At 41.9% G+C, this 25,361-nt stretch overlaps 1 protein-coding gene across 2 annotated transcripts in view; it reads left to right on the forward strand.

Moving 5' to 3' along the window:
- The window catches only part of LOC140488862 (coronin-2B-like), a 151,703-nt gene that overhangs the window by 89,253 nt on the left and 37,089 nt on the right, over positions 1 to 25,361 (forward strand). For both annotated transcript variants that reach the window (XM_072588148.1, XM_072588149.1), the window contains 4 exons: positions 15,008 to 15,208; positions 19,869 to 19,985; positions 23,820 to 23,969; positions 25,020 to 25,199. In XM_072588148.1, coding sequence (XP_072444249.1) covers positions 15,008 to 15,208; positions 19,869 to 19,985; positions 23,820 to 23,969; positions 25,020 to 25,199 — 648 coding nt within the window. The remainder of the gene's footprint in view (positions 1 to 15,007; positions 15,209 to 19,868; positions 19,986 to 23,819; positions 23,970 to 25,019; positions 25,200 to 25,361) is intronic.

Raw genomic sequence — 25,361 nt, forward strand, 5'->3', positions numbered from 1 at the left:
CCCTTTCTGAATTCCATTTTGAAAGTAATTATCAATTGTTTCCACTGCTCTTTCAAGGCAGCCCGATTCAAGTCATAAACTTGCTGAGTTTCAAAAACAAATCTTCTCAGGTTGCCCTGATACTTCTGCTGAACCTCTTAAATCTGTGTCCTTTCATAATGTACAATTTTCCAATGTTTGCCTGAATGTTATACCCCTAGAGATAAGGAGCTGTTCAGAATGAGTTAAATTCTCACCCAAACTAAGTAATTGAGTCTCCATGATGGGATTGTTTCAGGAAATGAAGTCAAAATCTGGAATCTTTAAAATGTAGAGTTGGTTAAAACGAAGCAAGTCTCACATTGAGTGCTAATCTAGTTTGTTTAGTCAAGCATTGGCTATTCTGCTGTGTATTACCTGCATTTTCTAGTTCAATTCCTGATTTTCAGTATTTGTCATAATTTCTTGGAGATTGACATACAAATCCAGACTAACTAGTGTTAATGATTTGTCCCAAGATTTGACTTTTTGTTTTGTGATTTGAAGAAAAGCATTAATCTTGGGATGGGAAGGGGAAACGGAAAGATTCTCCTTTTCTCGGAATACACAAATTTTTTTTTTGTTGTCTCGCGTAATGCTTTTTAAAGAAAACGTAGTGTTGTGTTTTATTTTGTTGTGAGCTAAAAGCTTGTCAGAACAGGAACCAACACGAAGTCAAAATTTACTAGGCGCTTGGGCTAAGGGAATGGCAGGATAGCATGTAACCACTTCTCCTATTGTATTTCCTGTTGTTAGCTCAATAAAATATTTCCAGTATTCCTTAACTCCCCCCCCCCCCCCCCCCCCCCCTCCCTGAGCAAAAAAACTATTAACTAACAGAATGATTGCACAGCAATCCAGGCCTCCAAGCTGAAATGCTATCAATGATACAGCAACTTAAAGTAAACATTTATTTCTTTATTCTTTCTTGGAGTATGGACTTCACTGGCAAGGGCAGCATTTATTGCCCATCCCTCGTTGCCTTTGAGCTGAATGGCGAGCTAGACCATTTCAGAGGGTAGATCAGAATGAACCATATTGCTGTGAGTCAGGAGTCACATGTTGGTCAGACCTGGGAAGGATGATCAGTTTCCTTTCCTGAAGGACATTTGTGAACCCGATGGGTTTATGCAAGAATTGGTGGTGGTTTTGTGGTCACCTTTACTGAAACTAGCTTTCCACAGATATTTTCTAGCTGAAAATGTGTTGCTGGAAAAGCGCAGCAGGTCAGGCAGCATCCAAGGAACAGGAGAATCGACGTTTCGGGCATAAGCCGTTCTTCAGGAATTTCTGGATATTTTCTAATCAACCCTGTTCAGAGATTTTATTTCTGGAGTGGCTGAGACTTTGAACACAGCTTTCCTGACTCAGAGGGAGGGACACTACCACTCCATCACAAGATTCCAGATTTTGTAGTTGAATTCATATTCTCTGGTTGCCACAATAGGATTGGAACCCCTGGTCCCCAAAGCTTTAGTCTGGATTACTAGTCCAGTGACTTACCATGCATCTCTACAATGCAGATCGACAAAGTATTTCGGAGCAGCAGAAATTAACTTGGTTTTCCACATTCAAAACAGGTTATCATTTAATTTCATCTCAGGGCTAAGTACGCAAAACCTGTTTTGCTGGTGGGTACTCTCATGTCTGACACCAGGCTCCAAATAATTGATCTGTTCTAAACATTGTTGCTGCAGGATAGTCCAGAAGGACCGAGGAAATGTTTTAGGAACATTTTTCAAAGCATCCCTACAAACGTCAGGATCCTCACTGATTTTGCCACGCATCTCTGCTTCATGGTCAGCTAAAGTAGAGAATTAGCACTCCGGAAGATAGTAGGAACCTTGAGAGGCTTTGAAGTGCTGAGGTCAAGCCTGGGTAGTGAATGAACATCACTTCAAATACCAATCCTGCCCTACACCTCCATCCTCCCATTCCCATCTACCAATCCTTCAAATGTCCTGCCAGTGGTCTGATCACCAGATCACATATTGGACTCACTAACCATATTAAAATGCACTGAACTGGAATGGGAGGAAGTCATCTTCAATCCTGAGTCAACCTAAGCATAGATTGTATTAACTTGCATTTAGTTTGGGACATATTGTTAGTCAGCTCGATTCATCATAGACTCAGAGTCACACAGCACAGAAACAGACTCTTTAGTCCAACCGGTCCATGCCGAACATTATCCCAAACTAGTCTGACCTACCTGCTCCTTGCCCATATCCCTACAAACTTTTCCTATTCATGTACTTATCCAAATGTCTTTTAAATGTTGCAACTGTGCCCATATCCACCACTTCTTATTTAAATCTCACTTCCCTCACCTTAAAAACGTGCACCATTCTCTTGAAATTCCCCATCCGAGGGAAAAGACTCCTACCACTAATATTATCTGTAGCCCTCAGATTTTATAAGCTTCTACAAGGTCACCTCTCAATCTCTTACACTCCAGTAAAAAAAAAAGGTCCCAGCCTATCCAGCCTTGTACCTCCAAACCTGGCAACATCCCGGTAAATCTCTTCTGAACCTTCTCTAGCTTAATAATATCCTTCATATAACAATTCTCTTCCCTAATATGGATGGTTAACAGTGCTGGCCATTCCATATACAGTATCTTGATTTGACAACTTGACACATTGCCATTATTCCCTTCGGCCTGGTGAGAGTTGCACCCATACCCACAGAACATCAGCATGAACCTTTGTTTAATTACTCCATTGACATAACTACAACCTCCTCAGTGTGATTTATGGTGTTCTGCTATCTTGCAGTGTGCTGTTGGACAACAGCAAGTTGTATGTGATTACTTCAGTCCATGAGCAGTATTTGGCTATGGATGTACAAGGGTTGTTAATAGTTCCCTTGCTTTCTCTCACTGCCAGTGACACAACACAAGAAATGAGATGCAACAGTGCTGAGTCCTAGTGTGTCTCGGTGTATGAATAAACTGGGTATGTATCCAGGACTCCTGGTGAAGGAAATGTCAGCTGTAAATAATGGAAGTAGTTAACCCTTCAGGTATTCCTGATGGGAATTGCAAACTGTCCACATTAATGTCCAACACAAACATGAACAGAGATTGATGGAGAAACACAGCAAGTCTGGTTGCATTTGTGGAGAGAAAGTAAACATTTCAGGTCCAGTGAACCTTCTTCAGAGCTGATTGTAGTCAGGAAAAGGTTGATGTATCTGCTGAGGATGGGGTTGGAGGAGTAGAGTCATAGTGATGAACAACACGGAAACAGACCCTTCAATCCAACTCGTCCATGCCGACCAGATCTCTCAACCTAATATAGTCCCATTTGCCAGCACTTGGCCCATGTCCCTCTAAACTTTTCCTATTCATATACCCATCCAGATGCCTTTTAAATGTTGTAATTATACCAGCCTCCACCACTTCCTCTTGCAGCTCATTCCATACACACAACACCCTCTACGTGAAAGAGTTGCCCCTTAGGTCCCTTTTAGATGTTTCCTCTCTCGCCTAAATCAATGCCCTCTAGCTCTGGATTCTACCACCCCAGGAAAAAGATTTTGTCTATTTACCCTAAACATGCCCCTCATGATTTTATAAACCTCTAGAAGGTCACCCCTCAGCCTCTGGTGCTCCAGAACCTGGCAAAGCAGAGCATGACATCAGTCATCCTTGAAGCCAAGGAATGCTTAAGAAAGAAGGGAGGAAGGAGAAGTAGATTGAGCACGTTTTCCCCTTCAGACAAATTTCAGTCTAAAATGTACAATGACTTTGTTCACCTGAATGATGAGAATCCAGAGCTCCACCCAGTTGAAAGCACAGACCAGGTTTCACACGTGTGTGATCCTATCTGTCTGCTTTGCCTGAGCTGCTCTGCTTTGTTAAATGGATTCTGTTGCCAAAGAACCATGCGCAAAGAATGTGAACACAATGTAACAGGAGCTGCATCTTTGCTGAATATTTCATCTGGAATTTTGTTTTCTTTTTAAAGAACTGACTGTTGGTCACTAAAGCAGTAAGAATGAGTATTTTGCTTTCCTGGTTTAACAGTTTTTGTACTGCTTTTCTGGAGAAGTGGAGCTTGAGTTTTCTGCTTTTTAAACATTTTTAAAAGGCTTCCCACCACCACCCTTCCCCAACACATACTCACAGGCACTCGCACACACTCGCACTCTCTTGATGTGTAATCTTATGTACCAGCATCCAATGATCAGCAGGATAGTTTGCAAATCTAAAATCACCTTTATCTTCCTAGTGTTCATTCTATTTGATGTGATTCATTTGACATATTTTGTAATTATACATTTAGACAATTAGCATTGCTTTTTGAGACCTGGTCTTTTGTCCTAATCCCAGTTTGATCTGTCCCTGAATGAAAGTACCTCCTTTTCAGCATTTCCTTCATGAGAGTGCTTGTGGGTAGCAATATTGGCCATTTAGATATATAGAAATAATTGGCTATCTCATTCAATTTGTTATTTAAACAGAGATTGCTCAACAGGTTGGTTAGTCTCTGCAGAAAGGAAGAACCTTCTCTTCCTCGGAACCTGAACATTTTAGCAAAATGTAACAGGTTGTTAAGCTAGTACAGAGACAGGGCAAGAATTGGGAAGTGAGGAAAAGAATGCAATAAATACCTATCACCTCCTCCCTCTCTTTATAATTTACCTCTCTCAGCATGCTTTTGATGATTTGACCTAATGTCAACGAATGTGCTTAAGAGACAAATTTTGCCCAAGTGTTTTCCTGTGAGGACCCTTAATGAGGTTGAAGGTGCTGTAGGTGCAAGTTGTTTTAATCTATATTTGGAATTTTCCTCGTGATGGCCTGACTATTACCAAAAATTTGTTTTGTTGGGGAATCACATTGTCAGCTGTGTGCTGCTTTTCCTTACCAACTACGGTACCATGAATCTCTGCTCCTTCTTAACGATATGGCAGAGGATTGCAGCAAGCATTGAGTGTGTAACCATGCTGAGTCCATGAGAGCATTAAAACACAGCCTTAAAATGTTTGAAAATTTTCTGTTTTTCTATCTGCTTATTTCCTTACCAAAAATTGGTTTGTTATGAACAGATGAGATGCACTTGAAAAGCTGAGAGGTGGTACTTAAAGTGTTAGAAACCACAAGTGAGTGTTGATTAAATGTAATATGTGATAATTAAACATAATGTGTTTGAAGCGCAAATTAAATCTCGAGGCTAAAAGGAGAAATTTTAATTTGGCAATTTAGCTAGATCATTATCAGAGACACCTTTCCTTGATGCATTTAGTGCAATTTTGTAACAGATGCCACATTCTTTGTTTTGTATCACCTCCTTCTGGTTCTTAAAAATTAAACTGATCAAAAGACATAGTTAAGTACCAAATGATCATCTGACTGCCAGGGCTAATGTTATTTTGTTGCCAAAAATGCAGAAGGCTGCAGCTTTATAAAAACATAGGCTGATACTTTAATCGCAGCATCATCCAGGATAAAGCAGCCACTTGATTTGTATCATCACCTTCATTATTCACTCTTTCCCCCTCTGCCAACAACTGGCATGCTGCAGTGTGTGTACACTATTGGCAAGGTGTCTTACAGCAATTTATAAAGAATCCTTTGACACATCATCTAAAGAAAAGGCTTCTACTACCTAGAAGAACAAAATAAGCAGAATAATAGGAATACCACCATCCATATGTTCCCCTTCAAGCCACACACCATTCTTAAAACTATGTCACCACTCCTTCACTATCGTTGGGTCAAAATCTTAAAACAGCCTCGCTAATAGTACTCTGGCAATAGCATCACCACGTGGACTGCAACAGGTCAAGAGGGTGACTCATGACCACCACCTCAAGGGCAATTAGGAGTGGGCAATAAATGCTGGCCTAGCCAGTAAGACACACTTCCATCCAATGAATGAAGAATTAAAAATGTAGTGGAGGGCGACAGCTTCTTTTTCCTGCAGTGGGCTGTGTGATTTCCCTGATGTTGTATTATTCAGTAATGTGTATTCAGACAATTCAAATGGAGAAAATTTTTAAAAAGATACATGGGCCAACTTTTTTTTAATACAGAGTGTTTAGTGTATGGAATGAATGTCGAGAGGAAGTGATGGATGCTGCCACGTTTAAAAGACATTTGGATAAGTACATGAATGAGAAAGATGTGAAGGGATATGGGCAAGTGGGACTAGATCAATTTGGGATTATGGTCAGCATGGACTGGTTGGACCGAAGAGTCTGTTTCCGTGCTGTATGACTTTATGACTCCAGCTCAATGCAAAATTCAGAAACAACATTAACCTTGAAGCTGATGACAACTCAACTGTTTATTTATACCAGTCACTCGACTGAATGATTCAACATCGTGGATTGGACATTTATTGCTTTAAAGAAACACTTTTTTTATTGAAAAAAAAGGTCTGTTGTCATTATGTTTGTGATTATTGGACTGAATTTTAAGATTTTTGTCCTGCAGCTCCACTTACTTGATGGATGTATGAGACCCCACTGCATGTTCAAAGGGCAGGGGAAGTTCTTCTGCATGCCTTGAACAATATTTGTGCTGTATCATTAAAAGTAGATCAACTGGTCACCTCAGTGCTGTTTGTAAGATCTTGCTGTACATAAATTGGCTGCCTCGTTTCAGCACTTCTAAAGGTACCTCAGTGGCTGTAAATGTTGTTGAATATTCAGAGATTATGAAAGGCACTGCATGAATGAAAATTCTTCCTTTCTTTCGGCACGAACACTGGAAACAGTGCAGCATAAAAACGCCCTTACCTGGTATTCTGTTAATATTGTTTGTGGAACTTTGTGCTATGTCTTGAAAACTATGTTTCTTACATTGCAACAATGCTGAGATTTCAAAAAAGTAGCTACTTGACTGGCTTTGAAGCTTGCTCTTCACTGAAATATATATAGGACGGATGTAAGTCAAAAGAAAGTGAAGAGGATAATTGTGGAATGAGTCTAAAGATTTTTTTGTGAATGGGAGAATGATTATCTATCATGAGTTTTTATAGTAATGCGCAAAGGTAAAGAGCTATGTCCTGATATACTGAAGCAATAGAATAAAGCAAACCTTTTAGCTCAAGAGGGAAACAGTTTATATTTTTTCAGCATGATTTGTGCTTAACCCATATAAACACAGTAGCTACAAGAGCAGGTTGGAGGCTAGGAATCCTGCTGCAAGTAACTCGCCTCCTGACTCCCCAGAACCTGTCCACCATCTACGAGGCACAAGTCAGGCGTCTGATGGATTAGTCTGCACTTAACTGGATAAGTGCAGCTCTAACAACACTCAAAATGCTTGACACCATCCAGGACAACGCAGCCCACTTGATTAGCACCACATTTACAGCTCCCTTGATCCATAAGCCTCATTCCTGATGAAGGGCTTATTCCCGAAACATCGATTCTCCTGCTCCTCAGATGCTGCCTGACCTGGCTGTGCTTTTCCAGCACCACACCTTCTGACTCTGATCTCCAGCAACTGCAGTCCTCACTTTCTCCTAGACACTCCTTCTAGCGTTGGCGCTCAGTAGCAGCACTATGTACCATCTACAAGATGGATGGCAGAAATTCACCAAATATCCTTAGACAGCATCTTCCAAACTCATGACCACTACCACCTAGAAAGATAACAGCAGCAGATACACGAGAACACCATCACCACCTGTGGGTTCCCCTCCAAGCCACTCACCATCCTGATCTGGAAATACATTGCCATTCCTTCACTGTCATGGGTTAAAATCCTGGAATTCTGTTTGTGAAAGCACTATGTGTCTACCTACAGCTTGTGAACTGCAGCGGTTTTGGGAAGGCAGCTCACCACCACCTTCTCAAGGGCAGCTAGGGACAGGCAATAAATGCTGGCCCACATCCCATAAGTGAATTAAAAAGAACATAACAATGTTTCATAGGATAAATGTGCATTAAGTCAATGTTTTATATAAATCTGACTAACCTATCTCTCTCTCACTTTGTTTTTTTCTTTCACATACTCTGGCATGCAAGCTTAGTTTGGAACATTGTTGCAGCATTTGTTTAGAGAATCGCTTCTACCCTCGGAGAGTGATAACTTTGATTTTGCTTTGTGTATTGAGTAGAATGGGCCAATGCTTTCATGAAGCACTCTGAACAGCAGACAGAAGTATTGTCAGCATTCAAGGACAGAACAGCATGCCAGTTTGGAGTAATTAGATTTACCTTCTTTTAGAGTTTGCTACTTGCATAACTGCATCTTATCCAGTGGGTCAGAACCTCTTTTATATAGGGTGACCTTAAACCTATTGCAGCAGCACAACTTCATACTTCAGAGCATGCGTGTATCTGTTAATAGATAGCTCTGAGGGATGCAAGCAGCACAGCTATTGTACATTTCTGTCGTGCCTTTGACCGGGTGAAATCATCTTAAAGTGTTTTAATGTCACTGAGGTACTTTTGAACTCCAGAAACTGTCATTTCCTCTAGTTGCTTTCTAATTCAACATCAACATCTATCTCCGTGTAGATCAAAGGTATTTTTCTTCACAAATTTCTCATATAGTGTCCTTGAGACCCTTCGGCAAAAGGAGAGGGTGGATCCTCTTGGGTGATTCCTTGAGCAGACTGTCAAAGTCACTTGGCAGAACGTCTCATTGCCAGAGCTTTCAAACAAGCACCAGGACATGGCTTGGCTGGTGGTGAGAAGGGCTCTGCCTGTGAGATTCCCGGATGGACTCTCTGCGCCACCACACGCTGCCCTCGAAACAGCTGTGGAGGGGATGAGACTGTCAACCATCACCTTCTGGAATGGGCCTCTGTGACATGGGACTCTGTGCTCTACGGTCTGTTTCCCAGGACGCACACCAAGACAAACATCAACTGTGCTTAGAGGACCATCAACTCGGTAAAAGACCCTCTTCAGTCTGCCTGAAATATGCTGGTTTTTCCAGTTAAAGGAGTTAACCCCGACTGAGTGTTGCAGACTGGCACATTCCAAGGTCCAGGGCTACGTGCTGAGGGATGCGCTGAAGCTTGGGGCCGCCAAGGCGAGGTGGGGAAAGACCACCGTGTAAGGTGTCTCTGCCGAAGAATAAGGGGGGGCCCATTCAGTAATTGGGCTTCACTGTCGCCTCAGCTATAAGCCGAGGTCGTCTGTAAATATAGAGTATGGTGGACATCAAAGACTTAATTTGTCATCTGTTAGTAAAAAGAGTATAGATCTGAGCAGGTTCATTAACTGTCAAAGCGTCATAGAGATGCACCACACGGAAACAGACCCTTTGGTCCAACCTGTCCATGCCGACCAGATATCCCAACCCAGTCTAGTCCCACCTGCCAGCACTCTGCCCATATCCGTCCAAACCCTTCCTACTCATATACCCATCCAGATGCCTTTTAAATATTGCAATTATACCATTCTCCACCACTTCCTCTGGCAGCTCATTCCATACACATACCACCCTCTGCGTGAAAAGGTTGCCCCTTAGGTCTCTTTTATATCTTTCCCCTCTCACCCTAAACCTATGCCCTCTAGTTCTGGATGACCCACCCAGGGAAGAGACTTTGTCTATTTATCCTATCCATGCCCTTCATGATTTTATAAACCTCTATAAGGTCATCCCTCAGCCTCTGACGCTCCGGGGAAAACAGCCTCAGCCTGTTCAGCATCTCCCTATAGCTCAAATCCTCCAACCCTGGCAACATCCTTGTAAATCTTTTCTGAACCCAAAGATTTATTTTCTATGAAGAAAGTATATTTTTGAAATAAAAAAGAACTATCTCAGTGTAGATCAGGAATAATATCCTTTGTGTCCTGTTATTGTTACTGCTCAAAGAAAATCTAAAGCAGATTAATTCAGGTCATTATCACACTGATGTTTGTGGGATCTTGCTGTGTGGATATGGGTTGCCTGTTTGCTGCAAGAGTGACTACACTTCTAACAAATACTTTGCTGTCTGGGAGATTCTGAATTTTGTGATATTTGCTATTTCAGCACAGTTTTTTATTTTTTGCCTTGTACCACCTTTTTATCTCTTGCTCTTCCCTCTGTGCTTTGCTCTATCTCCCCATCCATGCCTCTCCCCCTCTTCCTCATCCACCTCCCTCTCTGCTTCTCCCCCTCCCTCTCCCTCTGCCACTCCCCATTCTCTTTCTCTCTTCCCCATCACCCCTTCTCTTCCTCCATCGTCTGGTCTCTCTCCCTCTCACTGTCACCCCCAGCTGCTGCTGCTTCCCTTCCCTTGCTGCCAACCACAACCCCCCCCCTCCGCTGTGTCTGTGTCTGTGTCTGTGTCTCTCTCTTCCTCTCTCTCTCCCCCCCGTCTGCCACCCCACACTCTCTCTCCCTCCACCCGCCACCTCACTCTCTCTCCCCCGCCCGCCTCCCCACTCTCTGTCTCTGCTTCTCCCCTTACGTTTCCTGTTTTCATTTTTTCTCTTTCTGTCCTATTGTTTTACTCACTGTCTTCATTTCTGTTTGGTTTTTTCCTATTTCTCACCTTTTCCTTTTTGTGCTTTGTCTCAACATGTAACTGTCTGACTTCCAGGGACATTTCTTCTTTTGCCTCATTTTAAGAAGTGATTATTTTGGGAAAAGCAGTGGCCAACACTTTCCGTGGTAAACAGTGGAATGATGCCAGTTCCACCAGAATGCATCATTGTGTTGCTGTGTGCGATAAGACTAGCACAAAGCTCTGAACTGTTTGTCATTCCTGAACAACAAGGTTTGCCAGAAAATTTCATCATGAGGCCAAATCTTTTTTCATAATGAATGCATTTTTTATTTGCTCAATTCTATCACATCATTTCAAAGTGGACAGCAAAGAGTCTGTGCTCCGAGGGTGACCTGTAATTTAGGCTCAAATACATTCCAAAGGGAGACAGAGGCTTTTTATTTTGCATCTCTATCTTCATCTAACAACAACTGCATTAAGTTGTGCCATTAGTATACCAAATAACCCCAAGGCATTTCTCCTAAATGAGTACCAAACCTTTTAGGCTGCAAAAGGCATTTGGTCAAAAGCTTGATTAACGATGTAGGTTTTGAGGAGAGTCATAAAGGTGGAGGGATGTAGGGAAGGCAAAGATTTCAGGAGGGAACTCCCAGAGTTCAGGGCTGAAATAGCTTTGGTATGACTGCCAATGATGGAGAGATGAGAATTGGGATATGGGAGACCAGAATTGGAGGAGTGCATTGACCTTTGGAGGTTTGCATGGAGAGGGTTATAATGATAGGGACAGCTGTGGAGGGGTGCATGTGAAAGACCCCATGGCAATAATTTGAATAAGATACATGAGGGATATTTGTTATTTACAATAGGGATATTTAAGAGACTCTTGGATAGTCATATGGAAGTTAGTACAGTGAAGGGTATGTAGGTTTGTCTGATCTTAGATTAGATTCCCTACAGTGTGGAAACAGGCCCTTCGGCCCAACAAGTCCACACCGACCCCCCAAAGAGTAACCCAACCAAACCCTTTTACCTCTGACTAATGCACCAAACACTATGGGCAATTTAGCATGGCCAATTCACCTAACCTGCACATCTTTGGACTGTGGGAGGAAACCGTTGCACCCGGTGGAAACCCACGCTGACACAGGGCGAATGTGGAAACTCCACACAGACAGTCGCCTCAGGCTGGAATTGAACCCAGGTCCCTGGTGCTGTGGGACAGCAGTGCTAACCACTAAGCCACCGTGCTGCCCCAGTAGGATAAAAGGCCGACACAACACCGAGGGCCGAAGGGCCTGTACTGTGCTATGCTGTTCAATGTTCTAAAAAGAGTATGTGCTCTCCCTGGTATCCTGACCAGCCTTTATCCTTTAACCAACATCCCAAAGAACAGATTATTGTCCATCTGTCAGCTTGCTATGTACAAATTGTTGTGGGCCAGTTCAGAAGTGGTGTATTGTAGATTCAGATGTCCACCTTTCAGGTCTAATTAAGAACCTGTTGAAGTAAACAATATGACATTAATTGTAGTAATGCAGCTTTTTACATGCCTCATGAATATGACCAGTAGAGACCGATAGAGCATATCATCCTCAAGTCTGTCTCTCACAATTGCCTTCTTTGCTTTAACCGTGTTTCCCCAGCAGGTGGTGTTTATTGTACTCATTCACACACTAACCCTTCAAACTGATGTAGAACAGTCTTATTTGTGTAGTTTTAGTCATTGAGTCATAGAGATGTACAGCATGGAGACAGACCTTCAGTCCAACCTGTCCATGCTGACCAGATATCCCAACCCAATTTAGTCCCACCTGCCAGCACCTGGCCCATATCCTTCCAAACCCTTCCTATTCATATACCCATCCAAATTCCTTTTAAATGTTGCAATTGTACCAGCCTCAACCACTTCCTCTGCCAGCTCTCCTATATAATTATTGTGACACGTTTCTCTTTCATGGACATTACTGCCTATCCTTGATTGCCCTAAGAGTGGTTGAGAGTCAACCACGTTGCCGTGGGCCTGGAGTCACATCAAAGTCAGATGGCACTTTTCTTTCTTCATGAATCTGATTAGCTTTTAGTTCCAGATTTTGATTGAATTCAAATTTCAACACCTTCTTTGGTGGGATTTGAATGTGTATCCATAGAACATTTGCAAGGATTGCTAGTTATCATTCCCTCTTCTGTCTACCCCCACAAAAAGGTCTTTTGAATTTACAAATTTGGGTGATCTTGAGGTTTTACTATTTTCACCGACCATGTTAAGACTAAGATGTCACAGAAGTAGGCCATTCAGCCTCCTGAGTCTGCTCTGCCTTTCCATGAGATCATGACTGATTGGCTAATTGTCTGCTCCACTTTCCTGCCTTTTCCCCATAACTCTTGATTCCCTTGCTGGTTAAAATTCTGTCCATCTTGGCCTTGAATATACTTAATGACTCAGCCTCAACAGCCCTCTCTATTCTGAAATTATCGTCCTCTCCCATAAGGAGAAACATATCTACCCTGTAAACTCTCTGATTAATTCTGTATGCTCCAATAAGGTCATTTCTCATTCTTCTAACCTCCAGTGAGTACAGGCCCAACCTAATCAACCTCTCCTCATAAGACTGTCATTCCATACCTGGTATCACCCAGTGAACCTTTTCTGGACTGACTCCAATGCAAAAGTGTATGTTTCCTCAGGTAAAGAGCTCAGAGCAGTTCATGATCTTACTTATGCCTGATATATAGTTTAGTATAACCTCCCTACTTTTATACCCCATTCCCTTTGAAATAAAGACCAGCATTCCATTTGCCTTCCCTGTTACCTGCTGAACTTGAATGCTAACTTTTTGTGATTCGTAGCCAAGGACTCCTAAATCCCTTTGTTCTGTAACTTTCTAATGTCTTTCTCCATTTAAAAATATTTAGCTTCTCTAATCTTCTCACCAAAGTCCACAATCTCATATTTTCCCACATTAAATTCCATCTGTCAAAATTTTGCCCATTCCCTTTACTAGTCTAAACCTTCTGCAATGTGCCTTCCCACCTATCTTTGTGTCATCTGCAAATTTGGTGATAGTCTATTTACGGGAGAAAGTGAGGACTGCAGATGCTGGAGATCAGAGCTAAAAATGTGTTGCTGGAAAAGCGCAGCAGGTCAGGCAGCATCCAAGGAGCAGGAGAATTGACGTTTCAGGCATGAGCCCTTCTTCAGGAATGAGGAAAGTGTGCCAAGCAGGCTAAGATAAAAGTTAGGGAGGATGGACTTGAGGGAGGGGCGTTGGAAATGCGATAGGTGGAAGGAGGTTAAGGTGAGGGTGATAGGCCGGAGTGGGGGTGGGGGCAGAGAGGTCAGGAAGAAGATTGCAGGTTAGGAAGGTGATGCTGAGTTCGAGGGTTGGGACTGAGACAAGGTGGGGGAGGGGAAATGAGGAAACTGAAGAAATCTGAGTTCATTCCTTGTGCTTGGAGGGTTCCTAGGCGGAAGATGAGGCGCTCTTCCTCCAGCCATCGTGTTGCTATGGTCTGGCGATGGAGGAGTCCAAGGACCTGCATGTCCTTGGTGGAGTGGGAGGGGGAGTTGAAGTGTTGAGCCACGGGGTGGTTGGGTTGGTTGGTCCGGGTGTCCCAGAGGTGTTCTCTGAAACGTTCCACAAGTAGGCAGCCTGTCTCCCCAATGTAGAGGAGGCCACATCGGATACAGCGGATGCAGTAAATGATGTGTGTGGAGGTGCAGGTGAATTTGTGGCGGATATGGAAGGATCCCTTGGGGCCTTGGAGGGAAGTAAGGGGAGAGGTGTGGGCGCAAGTTTTGCATTTCTTGCGGTTGCAGGGGAAGGTGCCAGGAGTGGAGGTTGGGTTGGTGGGGGGTATGGACCTGACAAGGGAGTCACGGAGGGAGTGGTCTTTTCAGAACGCTGATAGGGGAGGGGAGGGAAATATATCCCTGGTGGTGGAGTCCGTTTGGAGGTGGCGGAAATGATGACGGATGATACGATGTATATGGAGGTTGGTGGGGTGGTAGGTGAGGACCAGTGGGGTTCTGTCCTGGTGGCAATTGGAGAGGTGGGGTTCAAGGGCGGAGGAGCGGGAAGTGGAGGAGATGCGGTGGAGAGCATCGTCAATCATGTCTGGGGGGAAATTGCGGTCTTTGAAGAAGGAGGCCTGCTTGGTACACTCTCCTCATTCCTGAAGAAGGGCTCATGCCCGAAACGTTGATTCTCCTGCTCCTTGGATGCTGCCTGACCTGCTGTGCTTTTCCAGCAACACATTTTCAGCGATAGTCTATTTACTCCCATCATCCAATTTATTAATATATATTGCCCCAGCATTGATATTTCTGGAATTCCACTACTTGCAGGTTGCTGCTCTGAAAATGCCACCCTCCTCATCCCAACTTTCTATCTTCTGTTAGCCAATCCTTTATCTATTCAAGTAAACTCCCTCCAACTACTATGGGCTCTAATTGTCTTAATAGAAATGTGAAAAACTGTCGCAGAAGTAGGCCATTCAGGCTTTCCAGTCTGAAGAGGTGACTGATGTAAATTGTTGTGGATATTCTGTTTTAGTGACTTAAGTTTGCTCCTATCTTGCAGATGTCATGGCGGCCTCAGTTTCGCATGTCAAAATTCCGTCATGTGTACGGCAAGGCAGCCACAAAGGAGAATTGCTATGATGGGGTCCCCATCACTAAGAGTGTTCAAGACAACTATTTCTGTTCTGTGAATCCAAAATTCATTGCGGTAGTGACTGAGTGTGCAGGAGGTGGAGCTTTCTACATCATTCCCATTGGCCAGGTACGAATTTCAGCCTTTTGACTTGAAAATGAAAAATGTTTTTGGTTTATTAATTACTTATCGTTTAACACTGGTGTTCCAATAACCATTACTCACTAGTTGTTCCTCCTTTATTCCCCAAGATCTCTTTTCTATAGTAGATTGAATCTATTTGCAAAAAATCAATGTGATTAGTAGTCCAGATGAAGACTCCTGCCTCTGCCTTTTAAAACTTATTTTGCTGGGTTCTATAGAAATTAAGTCCAGAGCATAAAACAAACCATTCAGCCCAACTAGTCTACATTAGTGTCTACATGAGCTTTCTCTCAACTTCCTCTCTCACCTTCATCTCTTACCTTTATCCCTCCTGTTTATCCAGCCTCTGCTTAAATGCATCTACTGTATCCTATTTATCTCAGTTACTCACCTGCTGTATGGTTAAAGGAGTCAGTGTTGAATACTATTAGATTATTGAAAGAGAAACAAAATATTCTGGATACCAGAGAAACAGAATATTTAAATGTGCTGGGAAAACTCTGCAACATCTGTGTAAAGAGAAACCGAGTTAACATTTCAAGTCGAATGTGACTCCGTTCAGAGGTGAAGAGAGGTGGAAAGTAATGGGTTTTATGTTTGGACAAAGTTGGGGAGTGGCTAGAGGGATAGAATGGTAGATCAAGGGAATGTGATAGGATGAGGGAGATTCGAGGTCACAGGTGGCACTGAGCAAAAGGCAAAGGGAATGGTCATGATGAACGACAAGACGTAAATCCAGTATCGGTGTTAACAGCAGAATGGACGCCAACTCTCACTGATGGCAAATGAGAAATAAGATACAGACACTCGGCGGGTTGGTGGAACATTGTAATGGAGGACACGGTTCATGGTCTGAAAGTGTTGAACTCCATGTTGAGTGTGGAACGCTGTGAACTAAGGTGTTATTCCTGCAGCTTGAGTTGGACTTTTCAGATGAGTTAGTAAGTTTCTATTTGAGGTCCTATGTCAATGTGAGTGCTTCATTAGTTATCAGCAGCTGGTGGTCTTTGAGGAGGGCATTTTCCTGGGAGCCATCAAACACTTCAGTAGGTACTGTCTTGCTCCATTTAAAAATATTCAGCTTCTCTAATCTTCTCACCAAAGTGTGCAATCTCATATTTTCCCACATTAAATTCCATCTGTCAAGATTTTGCCCATTCCCTTTACTAGTCTAACCCTTCTGCAACCACTTTGCATCATTCTCTCAATGTGCCGTCCCACCTATCTTTGTGTCAGTACAGAATGTCACTTGAGCTCTGCTGGTCTTGACAAGGTTTATTGGTGAAGAACTTATTTTGAGGAGGTCTTGTTGAACTGGGCCAGAGGTCTCAGGTTGAAATCCCACTCCAAGTGTTGATGGCCAAGGAAGGCATATTGATAACCTGGTCAAACTGGAATATCCTTCCAACACACACCAATGGGTGGGTGGTAAGAGTGGGCAGATTCCCGGTCACTCGAGCAATGGAAAGAACGTTTGAGCCTCTACCATCTCTATCCAAGCTCCAGACTACAACATGTGTATATTTACCCATGGCAACCCCGATTCACTGTAGCAACTGCAACACTGCAACACAGCATCTTATCTTTGTGACCTTTTAGTTTTGGTCTCCAACTGGAAATGTTTTCTTCGTACCTATACTATCATCAGCTTTTTCATTATTTTAAGGATATCTAGCCAGTCAACCTTCCACTTGCTCTTTTCTATGTTTTAACTCATTTGAGTTGCAGGTACAACAAGACTGATTATCGGCATGACGACAATGAACGCTAATATACATTGATCTGAATGTTCCTTTCACAGTCTGCAGTTAAATAGATCAGTTGAAATGTTTGACATGCCATATGACGTAAGTGTGCAGTGATGAGAGGAGTGAATTTGGTCTTTCAAAGTTGTGTGAATTGGACTCCAAATGAATCAGTAATTGGGACATGCAGCCATTTGTCCACAATGGCATAAAGATGTTTTTACTGTGTCAACATTTCAGCGATCACCTCACTGATAAGAGCTGATACTTAAAGAACAGTGGAATAGGGTGAGGTGAATAGTGTTTAAAGAATGCTGGCTAAGCATGTGAGGGAGAAAGGTCAGAAAGATATGCTGATGGGATGAGATGAAGGGGGATAGGAGGAGTCCTGTATGGAGCATAAACATCAGTGTGGCCTGTTTTTATGCTGCAAGTGATGAAGGAGCACTGCTCTGATCAGCTAGTGCTTCCAAGTAAACCTGTTGGACTATAACCTGGTGTTGTGTGATTTTTTAACATTGTCCATCCCAGTCCAACACCGGCTATCGAAATCATTCTATGTTTAACATACACCTGACTGCAATAGGGAAACCTCTTTCAGGTGCAGTTTTGTATGGGGTATATTGTGGAGGAATAAGAAACACTGCCTGAGTGCGTCTGTTGCAGATTCCATATTGGATTTCAAGAGTATTTGATCATTATCAAAGAAAGAAAATTTGCAGGGCCACAGGGGGACAAAAAATGAAGGAGTGAGGTTTGCCAAGGTGCTGTTGCTCCAGAGCTGGCATGGATATGACTGGCTGAATGGTCTTCTGTTCTATAATCATTCTTTGATAATTGTGTTACTTTGGCCATTTTGTAAGTCTTAATTTTTTTTTCTCTTTACTATGTAGTCGTGAGGAGTGTATCCCTCTTTTAAATATCAAAAAAAATCAAAACATTAATTTCAAGATTCATTTTGACATGCTTCTGTTTTTTTAAAAAAAAACGCAACACTGTTGGGTTTGAAGTAAAGAGCTTAATGTCCATGTTTAAAATGAGTGGTGTTGGAAAATTTATATAAATCTTGTAAACAATAATTGTGAAAGTAACACTTGAGGAAATGAAAATCATGAATTAGAAAATGACTGATTAGAATTTAAGTCATTGGTTTTCATGCATGCTCAGTTTCATATTGTGCTTTTTGGTGGTTGGACATCTAAGGTCTATTTTACTGGAAGTTGAATCTGTAGATTTTTCTGCTGACCATTAGTTGCTGTCAAAAAATTTGTACTGAAAGAAATTTGCGCCGATACAGAAGTAGACATAACGTGCCTACAGAATGGAGTGAAACAGAAAAGAGATTGGGACAATTTCGTCAACTCTGATAGAAAAGCAAAATTCCTTGCATTTTGGGAATCTGAAATGAAAACAAAGTCCTGAAAATGTTCAGAGAAACGGGGCACCATCTGCTTGAGTTGGAAGGTGGGAACAAATGGAGAGAGAACCATTTGGGTGGGTACCTCCAACAGCCCCAAATACCTGTAAAAGGGTTTCCCTTTTTCTTGCCTGAGACCAACTCCTGCAGCTAAAGGTGCCAGACTTCTACCCAAGGCATGGCCCTCCCAGCCATCTCTACGGTAGCCATTAATTGGTCACTTGAGATTGTCGATAATCCCCAGGGTAAGTGTACTGTCCAAAGCTGCTTCCCCACCTAGGTAATTTCTTGACAGATTGGAGTCAAATAGAAACATGGTGGGTGACCACTCTAGATTTTATCTGCATCTCTCCCCACACCCCATTAACATTCCCATCACCTTCAAACCCACCAGTAAAATCTGGCCCATTGACTCTGTCAGGGCAGGCTGTGGTGAGGGAAACATTCTGAATCTTTCCAGCCCTTTCTACTTTTACTTGGATTCTGATTTGATCTATGTGATCTTTAGAACTTCCACTTGGTGGAAACTCTGCCTCTGAAGGCTAGACCTATTGATGAGGGTATTCTAGTAGAATCAGCAAAATTCAAGTTGCTGTCGGTCAAAGGCTCCTCAAATGGCTGTGTGACCACACTCCTGGGTTTGGGTCAGAAAGCCATGAGTTCAAGTCCCACTACAGTAATATGAGTATGAAACCTCAGCTGAAGTTCCCAATGGAACACTGAGGGGGTGTTGGCTGTCACTGATGATTTGTTTTGAATGAAATGCAAAATGAAGGCCATGTCTTTGTCCTTAGGTGGATATAAGACAACATTATTTCCAGGAGCAGGGAAAATCTTTAGGTATTCTCAACATTAATTTCAAATAGTGTTTCCATAGACTGATAATCTGTGCATTTTATCATTGTTGCTTGTGGGACATCGTAGCACATACGTTGGCTGCCACGTTATAACAGTGATCACACTTTAAGAAGTGATTCATCAGCTATAATCTGCTTCGGAATGCTGAGAGATTATGGATAAAACGTACAAATGCAAGCCTTTTGATGTTAATCTGGAGTTGTGTTTATACTTTAACAACTTGTCTTCTGTTAACGTCCCAATGACTCTGATGTAAACATCAGAAATAGATGTGACTTGCTTAATTACTATGGAGTTTGGCATCAACAGGAAAAGAACTCAACCATATAATCTACGTTCAAGAGGATCTTTGACTGACCCCGTATTGATTTGTGTTTATTTAGATAAAAGTATTTTAGACTGTCATTTGTGGTGGTTGTGGGCAAGTCATTCTACCAATTCATGCTGCTGAGTGCTCTGAAGTTTCCTGCAATGATTCATGACCAATTTATTTCTTCCCCTTTGATCATGTTTCTAGGTGATGTATCCTAAATTTGTTAGGGTGGTTTGACTTGAGCACTTACTGTGTTTCGCTATGGGGTTTTGAATGGCAAAGCTTTTAACATTAATATCGCTTTGTTAATAGACAGGAAAAGTAGACCCACTTCAGCCAAAAGTCTGTGGTCACAGAGGAAATGTACTGGACATCAAATGGAATCCATTTGACGACTACATCATTGCTTCTAGCTCTGAAGATAGCACAGTAAGTCACTAATTCCTCACATTTCCTTCTATTTCTGTTTGCCAGGGAAAGACAGCCAATAAAATCAACAGTGGAACCATTTCTGATTTCGTTTACCTGGAGTCCCAGAAGGCTTTTTGATTAAAGTTCCACACCAAGCTCTTACTAAAGTGAAATGCACGCTGAGAATGCAGGACGTAGTATGTATTCTCAAAGGTGTAAAGAAAGGCAATGAGATTGACATATAGAATAAAGGAGCTAGAGGGAGAATGAGAGCCGAGATGCAGTACCATCTCTGATCATTGATACAACTTCTCCAGGCTCTGCACCTGCCAAGCTCATTTGCTTAAATCCACATCCATGCTTTTGTTACATCTACACCTGCCTATTCTAATGGCCCTGGGCCAACCTACCAGCCCATATAAATTTCAATGTACAAACCTCTGCCTGTATTCATCAAATCCATTCACCCATTGTCTGTGTGCACATTGATCTCTTTCAGCTCCTGTTCTGGAAGTGGTTTATTTTAAAATTCCCAATCTTGTTTCTAAACATGTTTATGGGCCTCCTAACCCTTGCTGACTCTGTAACCTGCTCCAGTCTTGGGCAAGTAATGTTTAATGAACCTGATAAAGCTTTTTGAGGTGTAAATGATAGGATAAATAAATTGTGGATCTCGTCTATTTGTGCTTCTAAACAGCATTTAAAAAGGTATTTCTTAAAGATAAAGGTTACACCAAAGTACGGCTTTTGGAAATAGGACATTAGCACAGATTGAAGATTTGTTGCAGACAGAAAATAGTAGCAATAAATGGGTCATGTTCAGGTTGATATGTAAACAGTGGGCTATCAAAAGGATCAGTGCTTGAGCCTTAGCTATTTTCAATTGTCAACTCCGACAACTTTACTGACATCCCAAAGCTAAATAAGAATGTACACCGTGAGGAGGATGCAAAGACACTGCAAAGGGATAGGTCTACTGAGTGGTGTTATGACCAAATCCTGGATAAATTTCCCTAACCTTTCATGGTTACAAGCTCTGGATACCCCAAGTTACTAAGCTCCCAGGTGAGGGGGAATGTAATATCACTCCTATTTTTCTTTGTTGTTGTTGTTATCTCTTTGTTGCAGCAGGGTCCATTTGAAAAGGATGTCTTCACTTGCGGATACCTTTCTGCCAGAACTAAGAAAATTATGTTTTAAAGCAAGCCAATTTGATTAGGCTTTCTTGAGTAAATATAAGGGTGCATTTATCAGTTCACAATGTAAGATAAAATAACACATATACAGAGATTGGGAATAAGAAATGAGCCCTCAAAAAAACATTTTTTTAAAAAGAAGGATCTGTTACAGTGGTTATTAGTTGTTGTATGGATTTTGGTAATTGAACAGTTGATTTTTGTGATTTGTGGTTTTGCAAGTTGATTGAAATTCTTTTATACTCTCTTTGGTTAGGCTTTTCTTGCTCAGAGTGAGGTAAAGTTTTTTGCCTTTTTCTACCTGCAGTGCTGGGGTGTTTAATAGCTATTCCAAGCTGTGATCCTCAAAGCACACTATTTAACACACTAGGGCATCAGGCCACTAACACACAAAGGGCATGATCACACAGAGGCCAAAGTTGAAGCTTGTTTTTAACCCTTTTTTTCTGGAAGGGAAAAATTACAGGCAAGTCTGTAGGAAATGGTGTTTTGCTGAGCAAAGGTAGGTGTAATCACCTTTTTATTATCTCCTTTTTAGTCTTTCTGTTTGACATCTCCTTGACTCTATAGAATGTGACATTCCAGATTTCCTCCCCAAAGCAGCAACAATTGAATTTGCATCTGCAGTCATCATGACTTTATCAGTCCTCTTCTCTTTAAACAAAATCCTGTGTTAAAAGCTTGATGTGTCCACAGGTGATCTGGGATAATGATCCATGCTCATGGCAATAGTTAAGAAAATCACAGTTTGAATATAATATGAAGTTATCCACTTTGGAGGGTAAATAGATAAGCCAATTAAAGACACAGACTGGGAAATTAATTCAGATGTGTTTGGAGTGTCCTTGAACATGAATCTTAGGGATGGACAGATGGTCTGTTCACTTTTGTTATGAAGGGATTTATGTGTGTAAGAGTGAAAAAGCTTATTGCAATTATGATTTACCTTAGTGAGGCCACACCTGCAGTATTGGGTCCAGTTTTGTTCATCTTACCTGGAGAACTGTGCCTGTCAATCCCACCACTCTGTCTATGGCCCTCGAAATCTGGAGCTGGGAAGCTCACTAAACTTGACAATTTATTAAATAGTATAATCTGCAAGCTATTAAATTCTTTTCCCCAATCACTTTACCCAAGCCCAGGCACTGTTTGCCCTTTACTGATCCTTGGTGGCTGGCCTTTTATTTATCCATGTTTCTCCAAGAGAGAATATATATACAGTATCTGCAGACAGGCAGAGAGAAATCATAGTCATTACTTAACAAAGTATAATGGGCGGTCTGTGAGACACAGTTACCACGGAGCAGAAAACAGCCCAACCCTCAAGTTTATAAAATTATAATGGGGGCACCACCAGATCAGCTGAACCCAATGCTGAAGATAATTAAGATCAAAAGCACGGACCAGAATTCAATCTCCGACTGACTAAATTGACATTTCACCGCCATGCTTTGTGGTAGCAAAAGAACTAATATATTAAGAAAGAAATGTAAATTAGAATGAGTGAATTCAATGTCAAGTCAGATGCACAAAAACAAACAGAGGGAGAATGAAAATTCTAAGGATAATTAACAAGTGACAGAGTGGGACTCCACACTTGCGAAAATAGTGCCACAGAGGCTGTTTAGGAGCAATCAACACTTGTAATTGTGCTAAAAATACACTTAGCATTGAATGGACAATTCTTATGTTTCTGCAGTGAACTTAGTTTATATCTACCTCTCAAATACATGCCACAACATTGGCTGCATGAAGCATTCAACAAGATGCTGAAACCTGTGCAGTGACTTTTGGATACCAAAAGTTAAACAATTGTACATATGTACACAAATCACAGCAAGCATCAGTAGTCTCTCTGTAACTGTGACTATTAGTAGTTTGTTGATAATGCTGGATTAGTAATCTAGAGACAGCTCAGTGGTTAGCACTGCTGCCTCACAGCACTAGGGACCCAGGTTCAGTTCCACTCTTGGACAACTATCTGTGTGCAGCTTGCAGGTTCTCCCCGTGTCTGCGTGGGTTTCTGCCGGGTGCTCTGGTTCCCTCCCTCAGTCCAAAGATTTGCAGATTAGATAGCCTGGCCGCGCTAAATTGCCCATAGTGTCCAGGGATGTGCAGGCTTGGTGGATTAGCTATGGGAAATGCAGGGATGGGGTGGGTCTTGGTGGGATGCTCTTTGGAGGGTGCAGTGGGCTCAGTGGGCTGAGTGGCCTGCTTCCACACTGTAGGGATTCTATGAAATCTCTGGGGACACCAGTTCATATCCCGCTGTGGAAGCTGGGGGAGGTTTAACTCACTTAATAGGTATATCAGGTTCAAAACCTACTTAACATAATGAAACTTTAATGTCGTTTAAAGACCTAGCTGGTTCATTAATGTTCCTTCCTTCCCCCTTACCCAGTCTGGCCTGCATATGACTCCAGACCATAGCAGTGTGTTGGATTCTTAACTGCCCTCTGAAATGGTCTGGCATGCCACTCAGTTTGTGATTCAAAATTGGAACAAATACTGGTCTTTCCGGTGACCCTTTCATCCCATTTTATAAAGATCTGGGTCGCAGTTGGGTCATCCATAAAAAGGATGAAGGCTGATTTTCCTTTTTTACAACTTTTTCACTTTAATAGAATACCGTTTCAACTTCTTCTCTTCTGGACAGGTTAAAATATGGGAAATTCCTAAATGTGGAGTCTTAAAAAACATAACCAACCCAAAGTTGGAGCTTCAGGGTCACTCAAGGCGAGTTGGACTCATCGAGTGGCATCCAACAGCCAGGGATATTCTGTTCAGTGCTGGCTATGATTACAGGGTAAGGAAGCCATTTCCCAAAGACAATCTTCAGGAAGATATTTCCGGTTATTTCATCCAGGCTGTAAATCACAAACTTTAAATGTAAAACTAATCCCTTTAAAAATTGTACATGAGGTTTTATGTATAATAATTATCTGGCAATTGCACAGTAATAATGTTCCTTTTGGACACTGATAAATGCCTGCACTGTGTTGCCATTGCTCTTCACATCCACTTTATTCCAGGCAACTCAGTGTTTAGCCTCTCTAAACCAACTCTGTCAAACTTGATCATCCCAATCCATTGATAGCACTTCCTTAAACCGTTTTCTCTTTTTGGTGTCTCTCACTTGGACAGGCAAATGACCTCTTTGCGTTAAGTGGATGGTCTAAAGTGTGTCTGCTGATAAGGATGAAACATTAAGTCGTGACGCTTGGTTACAAAGTGACTAAACAGGGCAGACCATGGGGACCATCTGGCCATTATTATCCATCATTTACAAATGTTTATATTTTTGGTGAGATTTTGCCGGTATTCTGCCAGTCTCTATTAGACAGAAATAAGAAGGGATCAGAGTTGGATTGATTCACAAATGTGTATATATTCAGTCCTGTTTTTATTTTGTTTTTGTTCATCTGGGAGCTGGAGACCGGATAATTTAGGCATTTCAAACCTAATTTGGTTAGTCCTTTGACGTATCAATATCTCTTTTTTATTTCTCACTTACCTTCTCTGTCCCCTGTCCCCCAGCCTCCTTTCCCCCTTTTCCCCAACTCTATCCCCATTCCCTCTCTGCCTGTATCAGGGGATGTGGCTGTGTTCTCTAGATTGGACAGTAGAGGGAGAATTTGTGTAAGTAAAGAAGTAGTTACTGTATAGAGCTTCCTGGGCTGAGTCTGCAAATACATTCTCAAGATCAAGGATCTAATATAGCCATGTTGGGCATTAATGGCCTTTCAGCTATGCTGTAGATATCCTACTAATGTAATTGAACTCCTTCATTAACACTGTGAAGAAGAGGTGATGGTGTGTTAAATACATTTCTTACAACCTTTCACTGTCATTCCAGGTTATGATTTGGAACCTGAATTCGGGAGAGCAAGTGATTCATAATCCAGTGAAAATCTTCGACTGCCACAAAGATGTTGTTCTCTGCATGTCTTTCAACACAGATGGCAGTCGCTTCGTGACTTCCTGCAAAGATAAGAAAATACGAATCATTGATAGTCACACAGGAAAAGTTTTACAGGTAAGTACAGAGAACAAGAATGCTTGTGATGAGGAACTGTTCTAACTAACGTATCAATTAGAAAAGAAAGGTACATTTGTATAGCACCTCTCACATACTCGGGATGTCACCAAACATCTTACAGCCAATAAAGCATGTTTTGAAATGTGGTCACATTTTGTA

This window comes from Chiloscyllium punctatum, chromosome 2 (assembly GCF_047496795.1).
Source record: "Chiloscyllium punctatum isolate Juve2018m chromosome 2, sChiPun1.3, whole genome shotgun sequence".
Classification (NCBI taxonomy): domain Eukaryota; kingdom Metazoa; phylum Chordata; class Chondrichthyes; order Orectolobiformes; family Hemiscylliidae; genus Chiloscyllium; species Chiloscyllium punctatum.